Source organism: Electrophorus electricus, chromosome 1 (genome assembly GCF_041902795.1).
Source record: "Electrophorus electricus isolate QZ-2024a chromosome 1, ASM4190279v1, whole genome shotgun sequence".
Taxonomy (NCBI): Eukaryota; Metazoa; Chordata; class Actinopteri; order Gymnotiformes; family Gymnotidae; genus Electrophorus; species Electrophorus electricus.
This window is the reverse complement of record NC_137497.1, coordinates 39,907,209-39,927,486: the sequence shown is the minus strand read 5'-3', so window position 1 is coordinate 39,927,486 and position 20,278 is coordinate 39,907,209. Positions and strand designations below refer to the sequence as shown.

At 41.7% G+C, this 20,278-nt stretch overlaps 2 protein-coding genes across 10 annotated transcripts; one reads left to right on the top strand and one right to left on the bottom strand.

Annotated features, from left to right (window-relative positions):
• The first annotated feature begins 40 nt into the window (after nt 1–40).
• cep72 (centrosomal protein 72) lies at nt 41–7,294 on the top strand. 3 transcript variants are annotated; one of them, XM_081719579.1, is made up of 13 exons: nt 41–173; nt 1,341–1,828; nt 2,890–3,020; nt 3,159–3,351; nt 3,446–3,560; nt 3,882–4,060; nt 4,314–4,381; nt 4,494–4,533; nt 5,005–5,208; nt 5,367–5,518; nt 5,638–5,731; nt 6,093–6,271; nt 6,607–7,294. In XM_081719579.1, the coding sequence occupies exons 2-13, from the start codon at nt 1,756–1,758 to the stop codon at nt 6,730–6,732; spliced, it is 1,554 nt and encodes a 517-aa protein (XP_081575705.1). In that variant the 5' UTR covers nt 41–173; nt 1,341–1,755; the 3' UTR covers nt 6,733–7,294. The 3 variants fall into 3 exon arrangements, with proteins under 3 accessions (XP_081575705.1, XP_081575694.1, XP_081575695.1); XM_081719568.1 differs by having other exon boundaries at nt 3,879–4,060; XM_081719569.1 differs by lacking the exon at nt 41–173 and having other exon boundaries at nt 827–1,828; nt 3,879–4,060.
• Nucleotides 7,295–7,432: 138 nt separating this feature from the next.
• Nucleotides 7,433–20,099, bottom strand: tppp (tubulin polymerization promoting protein). 7 transcript variants are annotated; one of them, XM_081719640.1, is made up of 6 exons: nt 19,792–20,099; nt 14,932–15,015; nt 13,949–14,191; nt 12,593–12,922; nt 9,946–10,099; nt 7,433–9,502 (listed from the first exon to the last, which is right to left on the bottom strand). In XM_081719640.1, exons 4-6 carry the CDS (start codon nt 12,916–12,918, stop codon nt 9,293–9,295), a joined length of 690 nt encoding a protein of 229 aa, XP_081575766.1. In that variant the 5' UTR covers nt 12,919–12,922; nt 13,949–14,191; nt 14,932–15,015; nt 19,792–20,099; the 3' UTR covers nt 7,433–9,292. The 7 variants fall into 7 exon arrangements, with proteins under 7 accessions (XP_081575766.1, XP_081575764.1, XP_081575761.1 ...); XM_081719638.1 differs by lacking the exon at nt 13,949–14,191; XM_081719635.1 differs by lacking the exon at nt 19,792–20,099 and adding an exon at nt 15,812–16,043 and having other exon boundaries at nt 13,949–15,463.
• Between the last annotated feature and the right edge of the window lie 179 nt (nt 20,100–20,278).

The window sequence follows — 20,278 nt, the reverse complement described above, 5'->3', positions numbered from 1 at the left end:
ACAGACCGCTACACGACCTGAAGACATATGGAGAGCAGCGCGGACTCCTACGCTCGCAATAGCACAGCCATCTAGTGATCTGTCCCACGCCTTACAGTGCGCTTCTCCCGCAAGCATCAGTCATGTGACAGCACATCGGATTTCCGTGGTCTTAAAACTAGCCATCTATGAGGGTACAGTATATACTTTTGGAATAGTTCGCCTTTTTATTAAAAATGTGCAAATAATAATAGGTCTAATAATAATAATAAAAACATTGCCGTTATATTAACGACAACATCGACAACATTATTATTATTATTAGTAGTAGTAATAATAATAATAATAATAATAATAATAATAATAATAATAATATAATTTGCCATTGAAGGTATGTTACTTAAAAAAAGTGTCTGGATTTGTAATCAGAGGCCATGCATTCAAGTTAGAATTTGCTTGGTCAGTTAGCATGAACCATAAGTTGTCAGAGAGGGAGTCACTGAAATACTAATTATTTGATATTTACCTTTGTCCTTTGTGTGTACATTTCCCTGTGTGTGTGTGTGTGTGTGTGTGTATATATATATATATATATATATATATATATATATATATATATATATATATATATATATATATATATATATATAAATTGCAGGGAGTGTACAGTAAAGATGTAGAGGTAGTCAAAAATGCAATGAAGTACACTGCAGCAAAGTGCTTGCACAGCTGATGAAGGACCTCTGTCCCTCTGTCGAAACATTTCTCTGGAAACTTTGTGTACTTCACTACAATTTTGAATATCTCTACATTTCTTGCTAAAGTACACTGCAGTTACTCACCTGAAATCTTCAGATTTATATTAAAACATATTTAGTCTTCAAACAGATGAAACACATCAAATGTAACAAATCGACTACATACATTTTATTCACTGTAGAAAAGCTCAATTAAATTTATAGACAATTAAAGCACTGACATCCAAACATGTCACATTTTAAAAATTGTATGATTTAATAGTAAGACTCTTGAGCTGCAGGGTTAAAGACTAATCTGTGAAAAAAAAAGTTTTTTTGTAGGCTTCTGTAGGAGGTTTTTCTGTAGGCTTGACCTAGTTATTGTCCTAGATAAATCATTGACACTGACGAAGGTTCAGAAATGATAAACAGTGTATGATGAGGATCCTGGATGCTAATACCTCACCTGTAAGGGTGCTAGCAACACCAAGGTCATGGGTTTGATTCTCATGAAGCAAACATACTGTTAATACAAATAAATATGCAAGTTCTTCTGCATATGACTGTGTGGTGCAAATGTAAAACAGACCTATTTCCCTTACCTGAAACTTCCTTTTTTTTCAGGCATCTGAGACTTCACATTCACAGAAATGGCTGTGAGCGTTTTTTATACTGTACACTTGCACTGTAAGATACCTCTGCAAAGCTAGGCAACCACTAACTACATATTAACCCGAATGCATTTAGTTATACTGTGTAGTCTGCTTGTGTATGTATGACAATAAACCTGAATTAAACTGAATCACTCACTCACTTCTATCAAGACTATTGCTTTCCTGCGTGATTTTTTCTAATGCTCGACCAGCAGCGCAGCAATCTTTTTTTGTAGTTGTATTAAGCCACATTTTTATGTAACAAGTAAATATTTTAATCTATTCGGCGAATCTGCAGTGCCTTCCCAACTCAAAGCAAAACCGCATCGGTAACGTTTTACGGCGGAACACGTGCATGCGTAGTGTCTCGCGGGAGGTTCGAAACAATGGCGACAAACTGTTTATCAATAACAGAGCAATGGATACGAGAAAAGCTAAATCTGCAGCACAACTGCCTGGGTACGTGAGATTTTGCACTATAACACTAATAAACGAGCTACGTATTTACGAAATTGTATTTAATAAGTATTTTACAAAGACATTCAAGCTCCTTGTAGCTAGCTAAGCTATGTTAGCTACTCTACCTTAGCTAACCTAACACTACCTTGGTAACCTAGGTTACCTTAGCCAACTTCCCTTGATAACCTGCCTTACCTTAGCTAACCTACCTTGGTAACTTACCTTAGCTAACCTACCTTGGTAACTTACCTTAGCTAACCTACCTTGATAACCTGCCTTACCTTAGCTAACCTACCTTGGTAACTTACCTTAGCTAACCTACCTTGGTAACTTACCTTAGCTAACCTACCGTGGTAACTTACCTTAGCTAACCTACCTTGGTAACTTACCTTAGCTAACCTACCTTGATAACCTGCCTTACCTTAGCTAACCTACCTTGGTAACTTACCTTAGCTAACCTACCTTGATAACCTGCCTTACCTTAGCTAACCTACCTTGGTAACTTACCTTAGCTAACCTACCTTGGTAACTTACCTTAGCTAACCTACCTTGGTAACTTACCTTAGCTAACCTACCTTGGTAACTTACCTTAGCTAACCTACCTTGGTAACTTACCTTAGCTAACCTACCTTGGTAACTTACCTTAGCTAACCTACCTTGATAACCTGCCTTACCTTAGCTAACCTACCTTGGTAACTTACCTTAGCTAACCTACCTTGGTAACCTGCCTTACCTTAGCTAACCTACCTTGGTAACTTACCTTAGCTAACCTACCTTGGTAACTTACCTTAGCTAACCTACCTTGATAACCTGCCTTACCTTAGCTAACCTACCTTGGTAACTTACCTTAGCTAACCTACCTTGGTAACTTACCTTAGCTAACCTACCTTGGTTTCCCCGTTAGAGATGCAAGCAGGATTTTTCTAAAAGTTGTTAGCAACGCAGTGTGCCTGTGTTAATGGTAGTGTACACCTCCCATATCGTTACGTTAGCTAGCTTGGTTACATTCGGTGCAACGGTCAAAGCTGGTGCCTAACTTTGTGTTTGTCATTAAAACGCAGCGGATGTTCGATCATTGTGCCTACCGGGAACGTATGAAACGGGCAAAATATGTAACTTGGGGATTTCTCTCAAGAATTTTGTTCGCCTGAAAATTCTGGATCTTTCGCATAATGCTCTTGTCTCTGTTGAGGTTAGTATCGTCATTAACTGTATTTCAAAGATTCTTAAGCAATAAAGTTTGAATTCTTGTTTGTGTCATTAATTGTTTGTGAGCACTACTCATGCCCAGTGTGTCAGTGCTTTATTCTGTTGTTTGTTTGACATTTAGGGAATTGTGCATTTAAACCTGCTTGAGACACTTAATTTGTACTACAACCAAATATCGTCTCTTCAAGACATCCTGGCTTTACGCAAACTTCAAAATTTAATTGAGTTGGATTTGAGACTCAACCCTGTGGTGAAAAAAGAACCGTTCTACCGCCTGTACTTAGTCTATGCAATATCCACACTTCGTAAACTTGGTACGTCACCATTACAATACATCCCAAACTAGTCATTGTATTATGATATTCATAATAAAATATGACCTTTTTGTTTGTCTTCCATCCACCACAGATGACTGTGCTGTAAGAGACAGAGAGAGAAAAGCAGCTCTGATGCACTTTTCTGTAGAGTCAGCATATGAGGCGAGTCAGAAACCTACGCTTTTTACAGAGGAGAAGGGGAACAGGTGACTCTCTCAGCACACATTGTGCTTTACAGTGTGTCAGATTCTGCTCACCACTCCCTTTACCATTCCATAGTTCCACCCTGTTCACTCATCAAAATGTTTGTCAACCAGCCTGTTTTGCGGACATTCAGTCCAGCCCTCTAGGGCCCTCAGGATCGTCGTTATTTCCAGCTCCTGTTTCATTTGGTCATGGTCAGGAAAAGCCTGATGCCGTGTCAGAGCAGGACATAAACAGAAATACAGGTTAAAGAGTAGAGGGCTCGACTGAGAACCTCAGTTTTTCCTCCTTAAATGATTGTTGTTTGTTTTTTACTGAAGCAGTGCACCCAGGATTGCCTCGGTTAGGAGGGTGGTGATGAGGAAGTTCACACTCAGAGAGGGTAATGAGGAAACAGTACAAAATCACAAACCTAATGGGGACAGGGGCAAAAATATATCAGAAGACTCCTCTCATCATCACACTGAAAACAGGAGTGAACCAGAGTCCATTCCCTCACCAGGTGTGTTATTTCACTGATTTAAAGTCTGTACATACTTTACCCAAAAAACTAATATTGCAAATATTGGGGGGAAATTGACATCTAGCAATTAATGATCTAGTTCATTTATTGTTAGCTGTGCTGTTTGCTGTGATGTTTACAGTATTCATGACTTTATGTAAGTCTCTTCTGATTTGTTAAGGTTTCCCTTATTTATGTAGTTCATGGAAGTCATGATTGTTTTGATGTAAGTTTTGTTTTCTCCACTATTCAGAAAATGCCTCTGAAATTATACATTTAATAAACGATTGTGGTTCTGGGATGTTGTCTTCAAAAGATCAGGTGCATTATTTATTTATTTAAACTGCCAATTAGAAATTAATGCGTAATTATTATAGGTCACAGTCAAAAAAGCACATGAGTGACTTTTAATGTGATCTTTCCTCATTTTTAGGAGTCTAAACCCAATATTAGGAAAGGGCGTGGTAAAGGTGGTGAGTTTCATCCACAAATTATTTATGACTCTCTATGTCCACAAGAGGGCAACATTTTTCTTCCTCTGTACTAACAGTTCACTGTCCTCAATTTCCGAGCATCTGGTGGGTAATTCATAACAGTATTGCTCAGAATGTCTCTTGCGTCCTATTGGACAGTTCTAGCTTTATCTGGTAAAGTAAGCATTCTTGCTTGGTGAAATATGCTCTTGAGTACACAGCCACTATAGATTTCTCTTTTTTTTTTGTGCACACAAATCAGATGCGTTAGAACATCGAAAGAGCAAAACTGTTCAGAGCTACGGAGGTTTCCAGGACTCAGTCTGGATGACACTCTCTTAAAAATATCCCTTTTAACCATTTATTATTCCAGGTTTAAAAGTAAGCACTTTCAAAATAAACTGTAGCACCTTCTGGCTCTTTACATTTTGTTATATGCTAAATGCTAATCAATAGTTATGCAATAACCAGGGACTGTTATCCAGCATGCTGACCAGTGTCGCCACTTTCTGAAATCGAGTGATGCACCCAGAGTCACTTTTCTGGATCCATTTGTTACAAGACACAGTTCTGCATTGCTGTGGCCAAAGTCAGCAAAGAACAGGTCCCACGATAGAGTACAGGCTAAGAGCAGCTTCACACCACATCCCAGCAGCAACATGGCTGATCTGCAAGGTATCATCAGTCTGCCTGTGCCAGCATCACGTTCTGACAAAGCTTTTATTTTAAGAACTGTTGGATGGATATGTAAATAATTTAACCATTGTATTATGTTATTATGTATGTACCACCATGGCTAATTCGTTATAATTACTCTTACTAAACTCTCGAAGACCAACAGCGAGCTGGCTTGTTAACGCGTTACTCTGAAAGTGAGCCAAACCCAGTGCTGCATCCCCCCAGACTAACACACAGGAGGTCTGATGATGGTGAGCACAGAGAGAAACCCACCACAGTCCCAAAGAGAGCAGGCAGGCCCTTCACGGTGAGCGCATTCCTTAACTACACCTTTTCATCGAACATGCATCTAACTGAATGGCTGGTCTTTGGCTAAAGGTGGATACAAGTAAAGGCATTAACTTCATGTAACGGTCTTGTTCTCAGGGAATCTGTGAGAAGCCGATGGAGCTCCTCCTCAATTTAGTGGAAGAGTACTGGTGTGGAAAGAACAAGGGCCACGATCCCAAGCACTTCCTCGGTGAGTTATGCTTTGTCAGACTGAACTGATCTGGACCTCACTCCCTGTGTATACAGTAATACGGGATGTACATACACTCACACACTCTCTTTAATGGCTGCTGCTTGCTCCTGTCCAATGCATTACTGAATGTCTGCTTCGGACTGTTAATCAGAAAGGCAAGTGTTTGTCTGAAGTTTCCAGCTGCACGGTCTCAGTAATGGGTGCTGCCTGACCCATGTTACTGGCGTATACATACTAGACTGGGGAACTAATAATCCATAAAGTAGCTGGGGGCGCACCAGGCAAGGGCAGGCACTCAAAACACCGGAATTGCACGTAACACAATGATATCTCCATCCTGTCCCTCCCATGTCTATAGTACACGCTGTCCGGATCCTTCGTACGATGGAGCAGGAGGCTGCAAATGGGGAGGAGGAAAGGAAGGCTCTGAGGGAGAGGATCCGAGTACTGAGGAGCCGTGCGGAGAAGCAGGAGACATGCCACCAGTCCGAGATCCAGAGCCTCTCTGAGCAGCTACAGAAGGCACACAGCTCCATCGTAAGTGTTAGGCCTGAGTGACTGAATGGATTGTGCTCAATCAGAAGCAGTCAGATTGAATTAAATGGAGTCTAACTGAATGAATAGCAAACTGTTAGACTCACATTTGTAAATGTTAAACAGCTATTTGGCAGGACAGTATTGAGAACTGCAAGAACACAGGCTTTTAAATATTAACAGGGTTTCAAGAACACTGCTGGCAAACTTAAAATTAGTCCTGAGATGACCCAATAGGCCTGTTATAAGAAATTAATGAGCGAATCTATGAAGACATCAAAGTCTGGCATATAGGCTGTATGTGTGCCTAAATCTATGTGTGCTTATTTAATGGTAAGGAGCATCTTGATCAGCAATTGAGGAGTGTTTTGGAGGAAAACGTGTCCTTGCAGAAAGAGCTGATCAGATTGGAGCAACGCCTTTTCTCTGACCAGCTGCAGCAAATGCCACACCCAGGGGAATAAGGTCAGTTCAGGAGCTCCCCCAGGGCTCTGGCCAAAAGGAAAATGTTTGTTTGTACACTGTGTGACGAGAGGATGGCTTCTTGTGGGGATCAGAACATTTTGCTTCATATCTTATCAAGATATTCTTTTCCTAAAAACTGTATTACTGTTTGTTTATGTAGAGAAAACTCTGTAGGTCTGTGTCTATGCAAATAGGTTTTTGCCTAGTTTGTACATAACGTTTGGTGTTTTCTCTCCCTCTGTCCCCCCCATGCACTTTATGAGCAAATCATAATGAATGAGGTCATTGGCCAATGTCTAAACTTAGAATCTTTATCAGTCATGTCTTTGCCAAGCCTTACCCTGCCCGTAAGGGGGACAAAATTTAAAAGAACACTTCATGCATCTGAAACAATACACATGATCCCTTACTGTGAATTTGGAAGAACTGAGTCAGGATTTCCCAAGTCATGCCAGTGAACGAACACTTGGCCTGCTGTCAGTGAAGAGCCAGAGGAAAATCCTTTAATTTGGCCAATCCATGAATATATGCCAAATCTCTTATTTAATCCAAATCCATTTTCAGGGTAGAGAATCACAAAAAAATTTGGGTGGCCTGTTTCTTTAAGCATTACTTTTGTTATGATGTAATAGCGTGAAATAAAAAACAATGTATCCAGTCTAGCCAAGCCTGAATAAGAAATAAATGAAAACCAGACTGTTCTTCAGGACATATTTTCTGCCTTTTTCCTCCTAATTTGTTTCTTCTTTTTATTTTGAACAACGGTACAAAACACTGACACATTAAAGTCTGTTGAATATTACCAAGACTACATAACATGCAGCAGGGCAATGAAACATTTTTTTAAAAATTATTTGAAAAATAAGACAACATTTGTTCCTCGAAACAGAGGGATTACAGTATTTGGCATTCAAGCACACAAAATGTCAAAAAATTCATTCGTTAAATACAACAACAAAATGTGTAACTTTGATATAAATATGAGTGACTTCCTAGGCAGGCGCTAGCAGGAACAGTTCTGAGCAGTGCCTTCTAATCTGAAAAATGGATGTTCGGTAGAAGAATATGTCTGTACATGCTGTCTTCCCAAGAAACCCGCTTAAAATTTTGCCTTGAACTGGTAAAGTGTCATAACAGTAACTTGTAACAAGGGGCAATTAAAAGGGAATCCTTTGAGCCTATGTTTTTAAGTTATTGCATGTTATTTGCCTAAAATACTTATTTTGTAAACATTGTTCATTAGGCTAAAAAATTGCACATTGTAAAAAATTGAGAAATAAAAAATGCATCAACACCCCCCCCACCCCCCCCAAAAAAGTTTTATGTACTATGTGGGTTTACGCATTGCAAATCTTTTTAAGAAACTATTTTGTATTTAAAAAAACAGCTACAAATGCTAATGCTTTCACATTTTTTTTTTCCATATTTCTATGCAATCTGAGAGATTCCTTTAAGGGTTGGTGGCTAGTCCAATAGTCAGACTGAGACTGAGTGAAGAGAGTTGTGCATAGGTGGAGAGGATGACAATATAGTGTGCCAAGGCTGTGGGGCAGCAGTGATGAAGAGCATCATCACGCAAACATGCTGTTTCCTGTCCATCTGATCTGAGTGCATTTCCTGACACTGCTGTCATACGATGGACATCAACAGGAAAGAAATTACAGCCAGTATTTCACAGTATGCTATCAAGCTTTAGCATCAGAAATACGTACAGTTACACCACACATTTTAGAATGGATAGTAACGTTGACAAAATATTAGATATACAATCTTGATCACAATGGTGATTCCTTTAAACACCACACAAGCAGCTGAGAGCATATAAATTGTCAAATTTTGTTACTTTTAAAACAGGTGTGCACAAAGTCACAAAAATCTAATATCAGTAGAATTAATTGAAGTTAAGTAAATTAGTTCAGGGGGATTGAAGAGGACATGACCTGCAATCAATTGTGCTCTGTAGAAAGATGGAAAAGAAATGTACACATAATCTTACCACAGGGGAAGATGCACAATAGAACACACAAGTATAAGGGTCAATATTAAATATATAAATGAATTAAAATAGCCACCAAGTGAAGAGAAAAAACCTTTTATACCAATGATGTATCCTTAAATTCAAGAGGCCAAGAAATGCAACTAGTACTACACATCCATTTTTCCTATAACAACAGTCTCAAATCTAAACTCCTACATATAGGATGTGGGTTACTGTAGGTATTACATGAAGTATTTTTCTTCTGCGTAGTGTTTTTCTTGTTGGTATCAATCTTGTGAACATCATTTCTAGTTCATGACTGTTTTTAAGATCTGTTTTAATTTATAAAACATTTCCAATTTCTTTTGCCTCTTTGAGCTTCAGCTGAGCGAGAGGAGCGTGCCCACTGGTGACATTTCAGTGTCAGTGTAAACGGTGTTCCAGTTCTCAAAAGGCATTGGAAAAGGAACAGACAACTGATCTCATTCACAGGAAAACAAAAACGACTTGGAAAACGAATGGAAAATATTATGCTGTTGTGCTTATCTTTTCTGCTTGTTCGTTTGTATTGTACAGTAATTTCACATTGGTTTTTGCTGGGGTTTTGGTTGAACTTTCTTCTCGTATGTGCCTGCATGCTTGTATCCGGAGACGTATCCGGACTTGTCGACCAGGTCAACCCGACCAGCCTTGCCCTTCCCACGGCCTGTCTCGTCGAAGCGCTCCTTATGGGAGCCTGTGAACTTGGTGGTGTCCGTCAGACGTGACACAGTTGGGGATGCCACAGCTCTCTGGGGGGGGGAGATTAAAGGTTTTTTCCTCTCTTGAGATTTTGAGTTTTACACTCTGCTCCAGGGTAATAAGAAAGGCTTTGTCTATGCATGGAGCTGACAACTTCCTTTCCAGAGAAATGAAGAATTTCTCTGTCAGTGTCCTACTGCTTGGTCCTTCTTCCTTATTTGTCATGAGTGGAGCACAGCTTGCTGGTTTGTAATGTACTTACACTATGACTCATGATGCGCTCGTGCATTCTCAGAGAAATCAAGGGAGGAAAGGATTGGTATGATAAAAAACCCACATACACAGCAACAATTTTGACTTCAAAAACATATTTTACTCCAAAATGATAACTCCATTCAAACTATCACTATTGTGTGTAAATCTACTCTTTTACAGTTAGCCACACTGACAATTTTGGTCAGGCTCTCATTTTAAAAGTTGCAGTGGCCCTTACCGTGACTCCAGATATAATGGGCGACTTCCCTTCCACCATCTTGAAGATCTCCTCCGCTGCCTCTTCGTTGGTTTTATCTTTAAACCGCTTCCTGGCCAGTTCTGAGAGAGCCTCCCTGAACTGGTTATACGTGATGGTACGGCTTGATTTGTTCCTAGAAAATTGCATGCAGAGCAGAGCAGAGGAGTGGAGGACTGAGTTCACCTACCATCTTGTGCAAATGTGCAGTGTACTGTTAGTCTTCCAAAGTGCAAGAAAATGAGATTCAGAGCAGTACAGGTCTGGTGGGCGAAGACATGCAGAGTGAAACTGCAGAGGTTACAGACTTCCTTAAGTTTACAGAGGTGCTTCTGCAGAGTGCAGACTGAGTTTCATGGCAGTACAGAAACTCGTAATAAACATAGCCATATGTAATCAAACAAATGGGCTGGACCAGAACACTGTCCTGTTACGGTCCGAACAGCTTCTGCAGTTTGAAAGGCTGCTGAGGAAATCAAATCTGAAATGATTCCCTACTGTGATGATATCTATAATCTTTATTAGCAGTTAGAGATGATGGTGAAGGATGCTGTTCTCTCATGTACTGGCAGGTGTGTGGATGCCTTCCAGGTTTGAGGTACTGGGTTCTTACTCCAAACTCTCTCAGATGTTTACAGTGTTTTCTTGAATGCGTTTACCCTTTTAAACGGCCACCTCACCACAACTCACTTCCACAGTAAAAAAAAAGTGCATAGTTACAAAAATACAAACAACCATCGCCGTGGTGATGAATCATGTAAACAAAAGTCCATAAAGCCTGTGGTCTCCCTGGGTAACTCAGCTGTCATAGCAACAGGCTTGGGTAAACACGCCCCCTTTGGGTTTATTATTAATTTGAGCTCTCAGGCAAGTGGGCGGTTTTGTTTGGGCTTTAGCTCTCCATTCCACTCTGCCTGCTCCCAGCTGCCTAATGTCAAATGGGAAATTCTCCTAGCGGACTGTGTGTCTGTGTGCATGTCTCATGGATGTACGCTCTTCAATAAATCACCAACAGAAGAGAACTTAGGAGTTGGGTTTCCCAAAAGGATTGTAGCATGTAAAAAGTGTAATATGGCCTAGAGAATCAACTTAAATGCTCTCTGAAAGTTAAGGGGATTTAAGGATAATGCCTTTGAGACACTGGGCCCTAAAGACTAGGAAGTAGCAGCAGTAGTGTGCTACAAGTAAGTGCAATAGCTGATAAGACCTGTCTCTTCTCTCTTCTCCACAAAGCAATCATGGGTATACCGGCCTTGCTCTTAACTGATGCGAGACAACTGCTTGCTTTGGAAACCAAGACAGACTTTGTGCATTGCCTTGATGTAAATTCTCTTAGGCCAATATTTCTCAGCCATAGAAAAACCTTTTCAGTCCAAAGGGCTAGTCTTATATCAGGTGTTACATTTCCTATCCTAGTAAATACTGTCATACTGCCTGAATAGACCTGACCTCAGAACAGTAATGTGTTTCTGAAGGCTGATAAATGTGGTGCCATTACATGAAGGTAGTGGCTCAGTCTTAAAGTATTATACCGAAAGAGCTAGAACCATATGCTTGGCATTAAGGTGAGCCTCTGTCTGTAGTCCATGACTGAGCTCTCAGTACTGCTGCACGTCTCCTGCTCTGATTAGAAGACGAGTGATAATCTGCCTCTCTCTGGACCTCGGTGGCTCCCGCTGAGGGGGGGAGACCCTGCGCCCCCCACTTCAGCCCTGCCTTAAGTCCACAACATACGCACGATCAACACACTGCATGCGCTGCTCCTGCTATGTCTCAGGTCCAGTTGCAGTCACATCTCCACACACTCCAGTATGGCGCATAGAAACAGTCTATGGCTTTAAAATGAAAGAACCACTCATTAAATAGCAACGGGCTGAAGGACAGCTTTGCCGTGTATCTGGCAGGCGACTGGAGAGATCGGCACTGGCGGTGTGTCTGCGTACTTTCTGTAGATGACAGGGTGTCCTTGCTAAGTAACTTTTGGCCCACACTGTCCTGACTCTGAAGCAGAGTTGTCTTTACTGTCTAGGTTCATTCAGGGCAGCACTAATCCCTTCTGCATAGCCCTGAGGATCTCAAAGGCCACATTCTAGTACATGTAAACACAACAGTCAAAGCTTCCTCACTACTGTAATGATGCACAACTGTTTGGGCTTTATGTGGAGACCTACAGTAAGGTCACATAAAAACACGGACCTGTTTCAGACTGGACTGAGACTATCTGGCTGGCAGACATCTGGACTAAGCAAGCAGAGCCATTCTGGCCTGCAGCTCTGGGCACCATGAAAGGATGGAGGAGCAGTCACAGCTTCTCCTAACAGAAATCTACAACTAACAGTGTGTTAAAAATAAATGCACAATGTAATTAAACCATTACACTGTGTTAACTATTTGCAATTTCCATGTCAGACAAGAAGACAGTAATGATCTGCATGTATCTACTCAAAAGAGCATGTTTGCTTGTTTATGAAAGCCTAGATTATATAGTAACTAAGTTGGTAACAAAGATAACAACTACCTAGTTTTACAACTAGTGAACTGGTAACCTTAACAAGACCTCATGTTGTACATCCTCAAAATCCCCACATTAAAAGTATTAAAAAATCAAAATGCAGAAATGAAGGCCTACTTGACTTTGGAGAAGACTATGTCCACATCCGTAAGGGTGATACTTTTGCCGTCTATGACCCCACAGTCCTTGCACAACTTGGACCAGTTCTTGCCGTGCAGGTCCCTCCCGGTGGCGCGCGTGTCTCCGTGCACAGCGAAGCGGCGGAAAGCCTCCTCCAGCGCCGTGAGCTCCACCGGCGTTTTGGCCCCTGCGCCCCCCTCGCTTGTCCCGTTGGAGTCCGTCGACAGCCGCTTGGCTCGCTCCTTTGAATGCTCGCTTGGAGGCCTCAGGGGGGCGCTGTTTGGCACGGGGTGCCTGGCGGTCTGAACTTTAAACTCTTCCATGGTGCTGAGGAGGGAGAGAGAGGCAGAGCAGCAAGGTAACAGGAAGCTACCACGACGAGGATGACGTCACAACGGCGGATGGCAGCATGTGCTGCTGCTACCACTGTGTCTGAATTTAACTCTAAAAGGTGGCTATGGCTTCCGATAAGACTGAACGTGACAGGTGATTGCAGGCTGAGATTAAATCACATCAAAAACCTATTTCCTGCTTCCAAGGGCTTCTGCTGAAACTGTACTGCACAGATTTTCATAAGACTTCATATGGGCTTCCCCTCCCAAATCCTAATTCCATTCTCTTCTGATGGTTTTTAACCTCAGATTGATCACTCCGGATATGAACTGTCACTAGTACCGGTGAATGGCTGCAGACAGAATAATCTGTTATCTGCTAAATGATTATATGTGAATGCGATGTGTGAAGCAACACAGTAAGCACTGCATTGCATGTGGTTAGTGAGGGATCCAGATGATGGAGTGATTTAGCTCCTGCAACATCCAAAGATTTAACCCATATGCAATTGAGCAGGAGAATACTGGGCCACGGTATCCATGATTATCTCTCTGAAATAAAAAAGCTTTAAAACATTACATTATTATTTACAATGCTGCATAGCAACCACTACACTGCCGGACAGAAGAATTGGTTAGGTGCAGTTGTCTTTTATTCTGTCTCATAAACGATAAGTTTACATTTCACGGCATTTAGCTGATGCTATTATCTAAAGCGATTTACAATCATGGATAAGTACAACTTGAGCAATTGCAGGGTAAAGGCCTTGCTCAGGGGCCCAACAGTGGCGCTTGAACTGGAAAGCTTCTGATTATAAGTTGAGTACCTTAACCACTGAGCTATCATAAATCATTCAAGGATACGCATTATAGTGATTTTACTCCAGTTATGAGGGACTGTAATTCTTTTGACTAATGTGACCTCTTGTGACATTTTTCTCCCTGTTTAAGTCACAGCACATTATCAGTGTATGACAAGCAGACCTCTGCCCATTAGTCCCATTTGAGCAAAAAGACAAACCTGACAGCAAAAACAAGTGTGTGTTCTGCTCAATGAAGCAGCGTGGAGAGATGTGCGCCAGGTGCAGCTGGGATTCAAACATCTTGTCGGCAGGGCACTGCATGTCAGGTGTGCTGGGTGTGAAAAGAGGCACCAGGCTTTGGTCTGTACGCACTGAAGTGGGCAGATGTGGTGAAGAGGTCTTGCACCAAGATGGAGTTATTTATAGACCTGTGTGGAATTCAAGCCTCTGCAGCTGAGGTGCTAGCAGGGAACAAATAGACCCTCAAACAGCCAGAAATATTTGCCCACAGTGTGAGACACCACTGTGGTCTACACACATACAAGAACTAGTGCTAAAACACTAGTCTAAATCTAAAGCTGATCATTATTAGGAAGTGAGTAGAAAGTGACTAAGTGCTCTTCATTAGTTTTCATGCATTATTAACTATATTTGTTTTGGGTTTTTTTGGATGAAGTGCTTGCCTGTCAGGTAGCATTCTAGACTATTCTTACTCTATCCATTGAGCATGCTTCTGTTCTATTCAACTTTATTACAGCACTAATTGTTTTCTTAACAATCACATACAGTAAATTGCTGCTCCACTGTGCCTGTCCTAAAGCTGTCATAAATCACATTATCATGTGTCACAGAGATGCTACTATATTGAGTATTAATACACATCTGTTTATGTAACAACATAAACATACATGTTAACATGCCAACCATCTGTACATTTATATTAACAAAAGAAAGGGACAATAAATCAGTGCAATAACCGCATTGTGTTACAACAATAATTATCAGATCAATCAGTCCATTTCCAGTAGATCCTGGAATGGATTCCCAAAATCTGAGATGTCTATCTTTAAAGAGTGAAGAACCCGCAGACAAGTGTATATGCATAAGCTCTCATAGAACTGAACTGTATCCACACATTGCACAAATACACATGCACCAACAGACCTCATGCAGGCTAGAAGGCACCAATATGCCCTCTCACCTCAGCCCTCGAAGTTCTCTCCAGTTCTCTGTCCTCACTTCAGCGTGGCTCTGCTCACCGTGACCTCTCTGTCTCCCAGTGCAGCTGAAAGCGCAGACAAGCAGCTCTCAGACTGACCGCGCCTAGCAGAGCAGATGGGTGGACACATGTCCCCACTCGGAGATGCCTGCGACCAGAGTGCAAAGTCCTGCACCTCCGGTCCACATTTTCACTTTCACATTAGGTAAAATGTGCAATGACAGCTCACGGCGATTTACGGTCGTCCACCTGTATCAAACAGGCCACTGCTTGTTTTGTAGAACGGCTCAGTAGATAACCATTTACGAAAACTGGACATTTACTGTCAGGCCTCTCATCTGACATATGGTGTCATTGTCAGAGCTGACTTATATTATCTAGTTATTTTATGGATTTTTAAATGGCGCCAAAAAACTTCAGTTGATGTTGGCAAACAACCCAAGTCAAACCCAAGGGAATCCTCAGCAACACTCTGTTCCTTTCCAAAGGCCTTCCTCATTCTGTGGTGCAGCTGCTGTACATTTCAAAACAAAACCAAAGAATATTTGCACACCATCCTTATAACTATTTACAGTCAACACTAAGGCAACGAGTCATGGATATAATTTGGTGTCATAAATTTAACACTGTTGTCAATGTAAGTGTCCAGCTGTGCTCACATTTTGGCAGCAGTCATGCGATTGACTGCTTGGCCCTATACAGCCCATCAAGCTTTTATTGCTGTTATCATTACTGCCATAAATGTGTCAAATTAACTGGCAAAGCTTGCACGCATGACTCCAAAGGAAGAAAGAGGTTAATATTTAAGCATTTTCTGATTTTTCCCAAATCACATCTGATCATCCACCCATGCATCGCTCACCTCCCAACAGCTCCCATAGCAGCCCGGCATTGCAGCAAGCGTACACTCAGGTAACGAGGGTTGCCAGGGGAACACACGCCCCCTTTCGAAGAGGCCGAAACTCTTCTTGGTTGTTTCAGCGCAGTGGCACTTAAGCTAGCTATCCAAACACCATAAAGCAATCAGTGGTCCTTAGCTGGCTGCGGCAGGCCAGGAGCAGGCTTCAGCGCTGAAGCGCACACTGGGGTGATCTCACTCACATCGTGTTGCGCAGGCTCCTCCTGCTCCTGGGGGCTCACGCCGGCTCCTCTGGCACCGAAATCCATCCTTATCACTCCACAGAGCAAGTCAATGTTCTCAAAGTGAGCTCTACAAGCCCAATTAATATACAAGTGGTTTCTTAAAATCCACTTGAAGATGGCCCCATTCAATGGCGTAGCATTTCACAGCTCATTGTAGTAAGAAACAAACCTTTATTAATGAGTATCAATAATACCATTCAACCAGAGAAACACTGTGCATCCATTGTGTGTGGTGCACTTTACACACACACACACACACACACACACACACACACACACACGCACACACAGTGACATCGCTAGCTATCACAGGCCATGGGAGGGTAGAGGTCATTTGACAATTCATATCATTTTTACAAGTGCATTCTCTAAGTCCTATGTTAATTCAACAACTGAATCCAGTCAGTGCAAGTGCTTACATTTCCAAAATATGCAGAGAGTAATATTCTTCAGCACATTAGCTACGTCATTGTGTGTGACTATGTTCATTGAGTTAGACTCTATTCCTGTTAAAAGAGCCATCATGTCTAAGCATGCATTTGTGGGAGTTATTAGGAACCCTCAAACTTGTGCAAACCTGGCAGTGGAACAACGTGAGGTTCAGAAACTATTTTTACTGTGATACATCTCTCTGTCAGCAGGGCCTCTATGGCATCATTCTGTGCTCTGAGTAGGTAATGTTAAATGTGGTTGATATGTTTTTCCACTGGCAGGGTGCAAATAAAAATTGTCAAAATGAAAAAGAAAGTCCTCCATTATATCTATCTTAGCCATGCATGGCATGTGCACGGAAATTCAAATGCAGTCAAGCATGGCCACATTGTTATAACCCTCTAACGTATTTTTTGTTATTTTGTTGTTTACAGGCAAACAATAAGACAGGCATCTGGCATCTTCTATGGCTGGAAGTTTTTAATGTGTTAACTGCAGCAAAGGAGAGTGGGACAAAGACAGAGAGTGAGTGAGAAAAGAGAGAGAGAGAGAGAGAGAGAGAAAACAGATCTCAGGAGACGAATAATTGTGGTGATGGGTGCGTGCTTACATACATTCTCCTTCTGGGGATGCTCTGCACAGATGAATGCTTAGAGTATAAATTGGCCTATTTTAAACATGGTCTATTTATATCTGGGAAACGTGCAGTGGAAGCAGCATGCTTTGCTGTGGGAACAGCTGTGAGGGACCCTCTGAGAATCAGCCCTCTTAAGCAGTAGGCCCGCACGGACTCTGGAGGGCGGAGCAGGGTTGCTGACGTAACAGGTAAACAGGGAAGAGAGTTGGGTGTAGGGTGATCAGAACTATGTGTCTGCGTGGTGCCTGGACATGGAGCGGAACCCATCTGCTCCACAACCTCCCCCTACGTGTGTCTCTGGCCCTGGCATGTGCGTCCCAGTAAACCCTGCCAACTGACCACAAGGCCTGGGCTTTCAGCGATGTCCCCCGTTTATGGGCTGCTCCTGCCATTACATCACCCACCAACCTAACACACACACGCAACAGAGTCCAGTCTAGCCTCACAATCGAGCCACTGCTATGCTCTTGTGTGTGTATGTACATATGTCTATGTACTGAAGTGAAACTATGGGTTTGGGTGTTAGTATCTACTTTTTAAGCCCTATCCCTTATTGATTAATTTCTAAAGAGAACAGGTCATATACTAGTCCTGGTGGTATAGTCCAGCAAATTTAATGAAAAAAATGTCATATAAACATTTTTCTATCATGGCACGTAATAATGCAAAGACATGACTTAAAAGTGTAATCGTCATTGATTATCTCATGTCACATTTACAATGGGTCATTTCTTGAGCACAACAAAAGCACCAATTTATTCTGCCACAGACTCCGCAGGGAAGCTTGGAGAGATGATCTGCCCCCACTATTCACACCACTGCCTGCGTGGACTCATATTTACTGCAGCTGATTAATGACTCACCGGCTCAGGCAGTGCCCGGGGTAGAGACCCTGAGACGGGCGCTATTCTGAAGCACTGCCAGGGCCAGCGTCACCAGGGTGGGGGTCTCAAGCAGGCTCAGAGCACTACACTGCCTGCTGCACTTCCTACGGCACTGGGATTTGTGTGTTAAAGCAACAATCGTTGGACTGCAGTGAGTCACAGTGATGCAGTGTGATACAGGTATTACACCACCGTGGTCAAGCACTCGCTGATAACCTGTATTATGTCTTTTTCTCAATATTAGCTTTTGACTGATGAATACTGCTAAACTGATTCTGAATAAATGCAATATAGTTCATAAATTGTAATATTTATTAAGTTGTAATTAAGTTATTATTATTATTATTATTATTAAATAAAGTCATTGACAAATATTTGCAACTGTAGCTAATGTTATGTAGAGGCCTTAAAAATAAATAAATAAAAATCCTACGTATAACTATTTTTGTTATGCCCCTGTTAAAATGCTATTTTAATGCGTGGAACTTTAATTCATATTCTCTAATTTGGTTCTGCAGTGAAGGCCATTCCCTACATTACACAACACAATGAGCCAGCAAAAGGAAGTGACAAACTTACTGGTAAACTCAGCAGAACCTGCAAAAATCATAGCACACAGCATTACCCCATGCTTTTCCTCCAGTACAAGGAGATGTTGCTTTGGAAAGGTTTTTTTGCAGGCCAAAAGGTAGGCCTAAACCTTTTATTTACTTCACAAAATGGGGTCTCAACTTGAATATTTACATGAAGGGACGAATCATTGTGGTGAGTTGAAATGCAGATGACAGGGGCCAGTGAGTTTTCAGGCCACTACCCTGCAACACATCTGACCAAACTGGGACAAGCTCATCCAGTGACTGCATTCTTCAGGCAAGCATACCTAATATGCCAATATAGTGTGAAGAGGCCTTTATTTATGGATAAAGAACCAGGATTTCTGTTTATGATTAACTGTGTGTGGTTAGTCTGTGTACTAGACTTACTTGACGAGCAGGAAAGTTACATCAGATAGTAGAACTGGGTCGTACCTACCCTAACTGGGACTACTGAATGATCTACGGAATAATCACAGGCATGTGTTATCAGCGTTCATAAATCACACAGCCCTTGTCGGTCTTTGCACATCAGTCTTGAATGTGTTTAAAAAGCAATGACAGCTATTACCAAACACTTTGTAGTTTACACTACATCTGGTTGAAGAGGGGGATAGTTAGTTTAACCAATTTGTGATATAGGCCATCAGGCTAGTAAATAATAACTACATTGTTTTAACAAAAAGTATCAAACGCCAGTATTGTATAATCATTAAAAAAATAGAATTTATATTCTATTTTTACGTGTGCACCCCATCACATATCTGCTTCTTCTGAGGGGGTTACATAAACTTGTCTCGGACACATTTCACGGTCCACGTGATCATTGTTGTTGTTCACCATGCACTGCTGGCAGACTGCTGCTGTGCTCAGCATGAGGAAATTGATCTATGGCAGCATTACACTGCGTGGCAAAACAAGCGTTTAAAGAAAACCAGACGAAATGAAACCATGGAAAAATAACTTCCTGTTGACACGCCGCTTTGATGCGGCGGACCAAACGCGCTCGGCGTTTATTTTTCATTGGTGACGTGAATACCCAACATCCGCGCTGCGACTTCACAGATCTTTACAGGTGAAGATGAACGCGCCTAACAGCAGCAACAAGACGTCTCACGTCGTCTCTGATATAAGAAAAACAAAAATTGCTTACCTGATTAAAAAAAAAATGCTCTATAGCTCACGCCTCTTCGTCGGTCTCTATCAAAACATATTCGCATCTAAACTGTAAATTTAAACGTAAAATGTAAATGTAAACTATCCCGACGTGAAGGATATCTTCAACACCTTGTCTTCGCGCAGCTCGCCCTCCAATCTGCTCCACGGCCGACAGCCCTGGAGGATGCGGTCCGACATGAAGGCCTCTGATTGGTCGAGACGCCGTCAATCTAGAGGGAAGGCGTTCCGCGACGCGTCTTAGACGAGTGTGGTATTATCCTACATGTCAGAGGTATAAACGGTGCTGGACCGGGTTGTGGATCATTTTACCCAGATAAATATTAAATACTTTTTTTAAAAATCGTCAATTGACCCAGCAATTTGTAACTTTGCTGCAATAATATTTTGTGAAAGCGGAGATGAGATTAAACCTCTGTCGTCCATTGCGTCGAGTCTTTTGAGACTTGCAGCCTACAAGCTCT

Coding starts and splice junctions, on each gene's coding strand:
- cep72 (XM_081719568.1), top strand. CDS start 1,756: ATGGCGACAAACTGTTTATCAATAACAGAGCAATGGATACGAGAAAAG. Junction 3,021..3,158: donor ATGCTCTTGTCTCTGTTGAG/GTTAGTATCGTC, acceptor TTTGACATTTAG/GGAATTGTGCATTTAAACCT. Junction 4,534..5,004: donor GAAAGGGCGTGGTAAAGGTG/GTGAGTTTCATC, acceptor TGCAATAACCAG/GGACTGTTATCCAGCATGCT.
- tppp (XM_027014288.3), bottom strand. Junction 12,923..14,931: donor AGAGAACTTCGAGGGCTGAG/GTGAGAGGGCAT, acceptor CTCCCTCCTCAG/CACCATGGAAGAGTTTAAAG. Junction 9,503..9,945: donor CCATTATATCTGGAGTCACG/GTAAGGGCCACT, acceptor TCCCCCCCCCAG/AGAGCTGTGGCATCCCCAAC.